Source organism: Pantherophis guttatus, chromosome 3, assembly GCF_059756535.1.
Source record: "Pantherophis guttatus breed Tessera chromosome 3, ASM5975653v1, whole genome shotgun sequence".
NCBI classification, from domain to species: Eukaryota; Metazoa; Chordata; class Lepidosauria; order Squamata; family Colubridae; genus Pantherophis; species Pantherophis guttatus.
In genome coordinates, this window is record NC_142065.1 from 53,665,146 (window position 1) to 53,675,314 (window position 10,169).

The following is a 10,169-nucleotide window of genomic DNA, read 5'->3' on the forward strand; positions in this document are numbered from 1 at the left end:
CTCAATGATATCTTCATAGAATTGCACAGCATTTTTTTTTATTTGCTTTGCTGTGCTAAAACTGTTTTATTCTAAAAGAGAAAGGCAGATTAAAATGAGCATTGTCTTTGTTTGCATACAGAAATGACAAGCTAGGCCATTATGATATGTGTCTGTGGGACTTTTTATAGAGGGATACTTGCCTTTTTCATAGACACTATCCCATTCCTTATGAAATTGCTATTTTAGCCCTTCATAGTTAAAGAATCTGTATTTTATCTACACTGTCATCTTGTGGAATAGATTAGGCGGGCAGATAGCCCATTGCCGTTCAGTAAACTTAGTCAGTTACAATATAAAGAGGGGTTTGGGGTGGATACTACAGGTTAGAAAGCAGACAAATTCATTGTGTGAGAAGATGTATTCCTAATACCTATAATTCTGATTTATTTGTTAAATTGTTGAGAGACTAAAAAATTAGCCTGGACTTTAGAAACTGATAGGACAAAAAGCGCCACAGCCAATAAGACCACTCTTGTATAACCAGTTTGGTCTAGTGGTTAAGGCACCAGGCTAGAAAGCAAGAGATCGTGAGTTCTAGACCTGCCTTATGCATGAAAGCCAGCTGGTGACCTTGGGCCAGTCACTCTCTCTCAGCCCAGCTGACCTCACAGAGTTATTGTTGAGGGGAAAATAAGAAGAGAAAGGTATATGTTAGCCACCTTGAGTTATTTGTAAAAAAAAATAATAAAGGCAGGGTACAAATAAATAAAGGGGTAAGAAGTAAAGCTACCTTCAGTCCGCTTGATTCCTGGTGAACTGCTGGGATACAGGAACATCTTCATGTAGCAGATACGTGAACACTGGAAATTGAAAGAGATAATGTGCTGTCTCTTCCACCAATGAGTGAAACATAGGACAGAGGGATTTTCCCCTACTGCAGAACTGAATTGCTGAAATACTGCATTTATATTTGTACAGATAAGTTTGTTTCACTCATGGGTTGGAAACATGGTGGTGATAACATAATGTAGATATGACAATCTTCACCTTTTCCTCCCCAGGAATATGTTTGTTATGGTTAGGTAGAAGTGGGGAAAGCAGTAGCAATAGCAATATACTTAGACTTACATTACTATACAGTCTGTATATACCTCTTCATAGTGCTTTACAGCACACTAAGTGGTTTACAGAGTCAGCATATTTCCCCCAACAACCTGGGTCCTCATTTTACTGACTTCAGAAGGATGGAAGTCTGAGTTAACCTTGAGCTGGTCAGAATCAAACTCCTGGCAGTGAGCACAGTCAGCCTGCAATGTTGCATTCTAATCACTGTGCCATCACAACTCAAAAGTTAGGACCCAGGTTTTTTAAATGGTAATGGTGTGTATAGTATCCTTAATTGAATGGAGAAATTCTAATAGTAGACATGGGAAGAAGCTTCAGGTAGTGTTCATATTCAAACATACATTTCATCAGTGTGAACCAAGGGACATTTTTTTCCCATCTTGAAACCATCTCAGATTGGATGATAATGTTACAGACCTTGTATCTTAAAATGTGTTTTGCAAGAGAAACAAAAACTCTTAAGAAAAAAACTCAGCATTGTTAGGTTTGATGCTGCTTGAACATTTTATTATCTTCACTCTGGTTTACTCCAAAGTGACACATTCTGATGACTTTCTGAGTTTAGATTTGAACCTAGTTTTTCCCAGTTCTAATTGGACACTGTAGCCACTACACACATGGAACATTATAGATTGAGCTTGCACAAAAATGCATGTGCAAGAGAACAATTTAATTGCATGCTATAATCCCCTGATTTGTGTAGATAGTTCTTAAATAACCATTAAGTACCTGGCATGAGACTCTGGTATGAGTTGAGACCGGAGAACAGGTGAGTGAAGAATGGATGCACTATTAATGCAGTCTGATTACTATTTGTCTCTCTCCCTGCACTTTTTGGGCACAGAACGTGATACTGATTCAGACAGTGACCTTTCCATGGAAGATGACCAGAGTGGTTCCTTTGCTTCCACCCATTCCTCTGACAGTGAAGAGGATGAAGAATTTCCCAAGGAACCTTGCTGGGAGAACTTACTGTGTCCTAACAATGAGAAGCTGCCAGCACTCAGCACTCCAAAGGGTAATGCTAGACATGGGCAACTCCAGGAATATCTCACTAAAACTGGAGGAAGGGATGAAGTCAACACTAAATCAGACTTTATCAAACGTTGAAATCTACAATCATCTTCTCCTTTCTCAGTAGATAACATCTCTGGACCTGGAAAACCTTATTGGCCGGGTGACTTTGTAACCACTGCCAGTGAGAGCGATGGCCACCCTGGCTCAGAGTCGCTGCGGGTAGAACCAATGGGTAAGAATGACCGGCTGGGACTGACAGAGGAGTTGGCCAGAGAGAATGGAGAGGGCATCTTGGGCTCACTGCCTCACCCCACTGCTCAGCCCCAGAAAGGTAAAAAATTAGATTCTGGGAACTGTAACACCGACTGGTCTGTTTTACCCTAGCAATTTTCTCTTGAATTGCACTAAATACCAAGTTGCATTTGGCAATTGCTCTTATTATTCAGGAGTGAATTCAGCATCTTAAGTCTCTCAGACCAGATAAATATGGATTAGGTGTATGTGAATTGTGGGAATTAATAGAAATAATTTCTTGCCTCTCTGTATGACTGGAAGAAGCAAACAAAAAAATGTAAAAATGTTTTGCAAATAAGCATTTTCTCTGGTGTGATACAGTAGTACAGAATTTAGCTTTATAGGACATGACCTTATAATAACCTTTTAATCAACTAATCTAATTGTGTGTCATTCTTTGGTATTCATCCTGGATAAACTAGAAATAAGATTGAGCCTATAGAAAGCACTGGGAACAGACTGTTCCTCCATCATTTAAATGCCTCTTGGAATCCTGTACAGACAGCATAAGCAGTTGATAATGAAAGAAAAGAGCTCAATTACCAATATATTTTAATATAAATATATTAAATTTAAGCATCACAGTAATTCATTTATAGAGCATAAACTGCAGTGCCTATTGATACATGTTAAGGGATACAATATTGGTTATGATTAATTTTTTCTGTTAATAAAACTAGCTCTCTTTGGGCAGAAATAATGTGTCATTGCAGCCTTTGGTGAGAAAGCTCCACAATACCAATTTATAAGAGTTTATATGCATTATATAAATAAGCTGGCAATGGCAATTCTTGTAAAGTTAAAGACTGAACTGGAATAAACATTCTCCAAATTACCATCTTAGAAATGAGACAAAAAAAAAATCTGATTTCTTTTAAGATCTTGCTACCAGATGGGCCTAAGACCATGGGATGTGATAATATGATGAAGAAAATACATAAAACCAGATAGCTTTTAGTCATTAATTTCAAAACCATTTTAATTTACCGAGAGGATTGGATCCTGGTGCCTTTAAGGTTTGGAGATGAAAATGGGACACAGCTCTGCTTTTTGTTTTTTACAAGTAGAACAGGGGTGCTTAGTTCTGGCCCGCACCTGGAAACAGTGAGGGACTAGCCCACAGTGCCCACACTGCCTCTGCCAGCGAAAACAGTCTCCCAAGCTGTGTTTCCAGCTGTGATGGCCTTCTGCAACCCTCTGCCAGTGAAAATGGAGCTTGGGAGGACCACGTGTGGCCCTCCCAAGCTCCGTTTTTGCTGGCAGAGGGTTGCAGGAGGCCATCACAGCCAGAAACGGAGCTTGCGAGCCCGTTTTCACTGGCAAAGCACTAGGGCTGCCACAGGCGCCCCTGATGAGTAACATTGAGCAGGCCACACCCACTCTGCCACACCCACCCCGACCCCCTGAGATCAAACACAACCCTGATGCGGCCCTCAATGGAATTGAGTTTGACATCCCTGAAGTAGAACATTATGGAGCCCACACCTCTATCCATAAAGAGAAGTAGTCATATCCTTTGGCCTTGGTTTCCTGACTGTAGCAAGGAATGGTGTGTTTTTTCTTTGACTCTGAATCTTCTGCCCTCAGGCATTTTAAAGAAAAAATACCTGCCACCCATCAGTGAGAAGAGCAGCATCCAGCGTATCCATAACAAGCTCTCCAGCTGCCGCTCAGGGATGGTATCATTGCATGGTTCTTCGGGGAGCGATGGCAGCCGTGGGGGTGGGGTACCACGACCCCGACAGACGCTACAGGAGCAGCTCAATGGCCTTACACCTATCACCATGAGCATAAAGACTGGCACAGTGGATGAGGACTCTTCAGGCTCCGAGTGAGTATGGCTGAGCCTTCTCCTTGCTCGCCTATCCTTGGTGGTTTGCGTGTGACAACCTGCTGCCTCTGTGAAGCCTCTTGTCCACACGCCAGATCTGGTGCTTCCGATCTTTCAGGCTGATATTTTGTTATATTTCATAGTTGCCCCCACCTTTATTCCCAGGCTGTGCCTTTAGGAACTATCTACTTACAATTCCCTAGATTCTTCCTGACGTTTGTGTTATAAAAATCCTTTAATATTTCACTGACCTTGGGGGAGGGGGTGTTCCCATTCTTGGAGAATATATTCCTCTGACTTTGGGCCCAGACTATAACCCCTTAGCTCCATCTGGATGTAGCTCAGAATTTAAAAGGCAGGATGTAGCCATCTCCTTCTTAGGTGGGAAAGGGTTTTTTTTTAAAGCCCAGGGTTACCCTGTAGCTTGCCCAAGGGGCAGAGGAGCATGTCAGAATTAAAGTCCTTGAGAAGTACTGAGCTGCTCCTGTGAGATGCTGTGGGACTCTGCCCACCTATCCTCTTTAGCAATGTGACGGGGGAATTGGGGGATGCTATCCTGTTCTAACTTCTTCCTGAGCTCTCTTGCACTAACCCCCTTCTCCTCCTCCTCTCCTCCCTTCTCTGTTTCTTGTTCTCTCACCTCTCGCTTCAATCGCCCAGATTTCTGTTTTTTAATTTCCTCCATTAACACACGAGCCCCAGGGGGGGTGCTTTGCTCAAACCTGCTCATGACCACACTCATGTGTTTGTGTTCCCCCTGTCCTGTCTCGCTTTGTGTTTGATCACTGAGCAGGAGCGATGAAACCTCAATCTGATGTCGCATGCACCAGACTCTCTCTGTCTCTCACACACGTTTGGCCAGTCTGGGAGCCAGGATTGCTCTCAAACCACAGCGAGGAATGTTGTCTCCGTCAGCCCGGCCTGGCCCAGGGAGCTGGACCCACTGTATGTAGTGCCAAATGAAAAGTGACCTGCCCCCCCACCCCCTGGGGGGAACAGCAGGTTCCAGGAGGCGGACCTTGTCGAACAGATGCACTTTGGATCATTCTAAAATGGACTGAAAGAACATAAACTTAACCACCTCCACGTCTTCAGGGATTTTCATGCTTTGTTGCCCAGTCTGGAAGTGCTGCGTGTCTGGAATATATATATTTTTTTCTTTATCAAAATTGGTCTGGGGGAGCCTCAGCAGCCACCATGTGGACATGTATTACTGTGCAGATGTTTTCATTGAATATTTGACAATGGGGTGGAGCTAGGGGCCACTGTGCTTGAAGATGGCTGCAATTAGGAGCCGCCAAGAACTGTATGTTTTGACTCGAGTAACAAACCAGGATAGGCCCAGTTTTGGAGGACACCATCCTGGGCTTCTCCTAGGACGGAGGGAAATAGCACCTTTTAAATGGAAGCTGGAGGGTGTAGCAGACCTGGCTGTGCAGGGGACGCATGTGAGACCTACTGTATGCTCGATATTCCTTAAGAACCACAGCTGGCTTTGCATTGAATCTGGAGGGCACAACCCAGAGCCTCCCTCTGCAGTATATGTGCATCCACCAGCCATGGTCATGCTTTTTTCCTGATCCAGCAGCGTGCATCTAAACACACCTTCCAAGGTGCAATTGAAGCATATTTAATCCAGGGTGCACTTCAATCTCGGGCTCTCTGGCACGCACAGAAAATGGGAATCTGACATCTTGGTTTTGCCATACTAAGCAATTATAGAATAGGAAAGAAATTCATCATCCAAATAGCTTTTCCAGAATGCTGTATAAGTACATTGCTGTTCTGCAGGGCAGCACTAGTTCCACCTGCACTTTTCTGGCCTAAGGAAAGTTTTTTAAAAAAATGTTGAAAGAGTAGGCTTGTTCCAGACCTACTAGCCATTTCCCCAGGATGTTCATCACCATCACGCTGCCTACATTCATGGACTGTACAGATTAGCGTCAGCTGTGGATCTTGTTCTTCTCTGGCAAGTTGCTTACTCCAGCCTTGGTGCTTCAGATTGCAGTGGGATCAGGGACACAGGACCAGCATATCCACTGGCATCAATGGAAACGTTCTTCCTTGGATCACAGTTACTTTCAAACTGCTTTGTTTGACAGCCACTTCTCCAAGCTCAGCTCACCATTCCAGTAACTTGGCCCCATCAGAATGCTCCAAGAGGCAGCCCATAAGGTGTTGAGCACCACGGGTGTGGCCTGCTGAGCCATCAGTCCATGCTGCAATTATTTTCGTAGAAAATGACAAAAAGAAAAAAGTCCCACCTCCCGCTCCTCCCAGCCAATCAGCACGTGTCCCCCTGTTGCTACTGTGGCTGGAGCAGGAACGCTGCCTTGATGTCTCCCAAAAGCGCCTGGCTCTCATGCCAACAGGTTGCTGCCTTTCTGCCTCAGAAGCCTTCATTTTTTTCTACACTCAGCCAAGTCCTGATGCCTGCTCATAATGGGGATTTTCATGTCGGTCCTTTTGGAAAGTACTTTTTTTATAACGACGTTCACCGGGAAAGAGACTTTTCTGCTGAGGGAGAGTGGGAAGGGGGGGACAGCTTGGGGAGGGTGAAGGCACTGTTACTTTGACGTGTTTTGATTTTTGTTTTTTCATTTGACCATTGCTGAAGGATGTTCTAATTTAAATAGCTGAAAAGCCCTTGGGGGTCATGCTTTATAGCAATGTTAAATCTTGTTAGCTGGGTGCAGAATCTGATGCGCTTTATTGACTTAGCCAAGGTTTGCACAATAAGAGGTTAATTGGGACTTGACTGTTGTCATGGCCTGGCTTGTCAAAGAAAGGAGTTCTGAAAATGAGGCTTTTCTTTTCAACACCTCCAGTAATATTGTCCATTACTGTTTAGCCTTTTGTGGCCTCTGTACTTGCCAATTCCAAAACCTTTCTTGGAATGTTTTGACACATAGAATGTGATTCTCTGAAATCTGTATAAGGTCAAATTGGCATGGCAGTGGCATCTACAACGCTAAGTAGATCTACGACAACTCATCACGACCAAATCGCCATGGGATAATTTGCCATGGCCAACTCGCCAAGGGACAATTCGCTGCGGGACAAGAGTTACATTAATATCGAAGAAATGGTGGAATAGAATCATTAAAGAAAGGATGCCAAAGGAGGGACAAAATGAAATGTGAATGATGAAACTTAAAATAATTTTTTAATTATTTTAAATAATTAAATTGAATTGTTGAATTGTCCTGCAGCGAGTTGGCCATAGCGAGTTGGCCATGGCAAGTTGGCCGTGGTGAGTTGTCCCATTCCAGTAGGTCGCAGGGGATGAAGACCAGCCTCTTCAGCGTATGATCTACTACTGTGTTATTTCCATTGAGTGTTCCTTCTGAACCATTTGACTTTAGCTGGTTAAGCGAAAGGAGACACAACCCCCACCCCCCCCATCCAAAAAAAGTCTGTACAAAAGAAGAGCCATTTGCCCAAGCTCCACCTGGAGCCTGTATTGCTGTTGTCTTCAACACCATTTTGGTCAATTCCTGCTGCTCGTACTGAAGCAAACTGGAGATACATATGGAAATAAAATTCAACTAGGCAGGAATCCCTTTGGCTTCCTAATATATGGCTTGTTGCAGTTACTGCAGCAAGAAGGAATATTTAAACCCGGAGGACTTCCCATGTTGCCCTGGAAGCATTTTCCCTCATGACTTGACTCATAGGTGAATGCAAAATGGTAAGTGATTGCCAAATTCAGGCAATGGGACACACTTTTGGCTATCCCATATCTATAATGGCTTTCCTCAGCCCTCTGCTGTTCAGATGTGTCTGAGCTACAAGTCCCATTATCCAGAACCAGTATGATCCATTAGTCATGCAAATTAGGGTTTGTTGAATGTAGTCCAATGTCTCTGAAAGGCATTGCTTGGGGAAGGCCAACTTGAAATGCAAAGGTATTAGAGTAAGCAGATCAGATGAAAAATTCATTAGGACAGGAGGCCTAGTTACAGTTCTAGGTATCCCTGACCCAGATGATCAAAGCTGGGAATTATTAGCTGTATTTGCAGGACTACACATGTCTTACTCCTGGACACGGAGAGGCAAACCAAAAAGGCTCCCTTTTAAATTGCCACCTATTAAGGTAGAGGCTAGTTTATTCCTGAATATCTTTATTTTGTTTTGGTATGCTGAACAAAGGTTGGAAGGAAAGATCAATGGCTACTCTACAGTGTCTTCCATAAAGCCCCATTCCTTCATAAAAACATGACAATTATATTCTTCTCCAAGCAACATTGCATTATATTTTATGTCAGGGCTCCATTAAGGCAGCTATCAAACAAATGAAGCCTTGGGAATTTTTCCTTATTGGAAACATCTTCACTTACCTACATTTTGGCTTCTCTGAAACCATTCGCAGTATTAGATTTCTACCAGACAAAAGCACTGGTTACCTGCTCCATCACCCCAGTCCCAAGTACCTCTAAATGCTGAGTTTTTAGACTGTACGTCAAATGCACAAACTAGCCTACAATAACTTCCTATGCAAAATCTTTCTTATATGGCAAATCCATTAATTGAAACAAACTTGAAAGCAGTGGTACGAAAGGATTCAAACTAAGCTCTCTACAGCAGCAGTGACTTCCAGGGAAAAGAGTTGATCCACCTGTTCCTGTGCCAGGTGGGACGGAATTGGAGGGGAAAGGTGTGCCACTCCATTCATGACCAAGGAAGTGTTAAACCTTAACTGTATTAAAGACTGAGAAACTGTCTTGTATGGGGAGCTTGATGTGAAGAGTTCAGCTTCTGCTTCATCACTGCAGCCAATTAATTTTTTAGTGTCCCTCTGCTGTCTATAAAGAGCTAATTAGCTGTTTTAACTGTGGAAAGGATGTATTTGACATGTCTGCTTTTTAATTTATTATTTTTTAAAGATGTATATGCATATATTTACAACTGAGCACACCTTTCATTTCCTAGGCAATAAATCGCCACCGCCATTGTCCAGATCTAAACATATGCCATTGTAGGTTCAAGGTTCTTGTCTTCTAGTGCGAATTCCCATTGATCCAATCCATTCTTTTCCTCTTCGCTAGCTAGTAAAGTCATTCCCAGCAGAACTCAGCTACAGCCATGTACAGTTGTTTCCATAGTCTTGAGTAGCTGTGATGCATGCAGAAATTCAAGAAATAAATGCTTTCGTGTCACAGCCTCATCTACTGAATTGGAAATAGTAGTCTTTGAATTTCTGCTTGACAAGCAACTGTTGAAGTTGGTGGAATAGGGCCAAGGAAACAAACCTTACTTTTTCTTAAAAAACCCAGTTTGGTGAGAGAGGAAAGCACAGGAAGAGTTCTGATGATTTAATTTTTTGGGAGGAACAAACTGTTTTCTTAATACTTGGTGGGTTACAGGCTTTTCCTTTGGTTTAGATATCTCAAGTGTATAGGGAGGGTTCTTAATGTAAATATAACAGAGTTCACCCCTTTTCCTAAATAATAAAACCATAGTTTTGTGTAGGTGGCTCCATTTCAGTGCTTTGTCTACCTTTTCTAGAAAATTGAGTAGGGAAAGGGAAGACCAAGAACCTGAATTCAATAGAAAGAGTTGAAGCTATTAAGTTTCCTTGCTACTGGCAGAGGCATTGTGAAGGAGGATCTAGATTTCTTCTCTTCCAAATATATAGAGAAATGGCCCCCAGTTCTTCTGATGATGATTTATCCATTATGAGAAACCCTTAGTCTTTGCAGAAACATGATGGTTCACTGCAGGTTTTGTAATTCATTCAGTTTTTGTCTGCTGTGCTGAACAAATGTACATGGTCTATCTATCTGGAGACATTACATTAACAGTATCAAAATGGGACAAAAGTCAAGCTTCTGTTACTGAAAAGGAACTGCAGTACTGGTTCTCTTATCCCTGAATGAGCACTGATCACCAAGAGGTAATAATAGAATTACTAGAGGAG

General features: G+C 42.6%; 1 protein-coding gene across 6 annotated transcripts in view; it reads left to right on the forward strand.

The window, feature by feature from the left end:
* The window catches only part of CELSR2 (cadherin EGF LAG seven-pass G-type receptor 2), a 99,821-nt gene extending 90,601 nt beyond the window's left edge, over positions 1–9,220 (forward strand). Inside the window, exons 32-35 of one of the 6 annotated variants that reach the window (XM_087889585.1) lie at positions 1,952–2,125; positions 2,249–2,356; positions 4,006–4,249; positions 5,043–9,220. In XM_087889585.1, coding sequence (XP_087745711.1) covers positions 1,952–2,125; positions 2,249–2,356; positions 4,006–4,249; positions 5,043–5,064 — 548 coding nt within the window. In that variant the 3' untranslated portion in view covers positions 5,065–9,220. Of the gene's footprint in view, positions 1–1,951; positions 2,126–2,245; positions 2,456–4,005; positions 4,250–4,909 lie in introns of all 6 variants that reach the window. The other 5 variants (XM_034414755.3, XM_034414753.3, XM_034414756.3 and 2 more) reach the window with 5 other exon arrangements.
* The last annotated feature ends 949 nt before the right edge of the window (positions 9,221–10,169 follow it).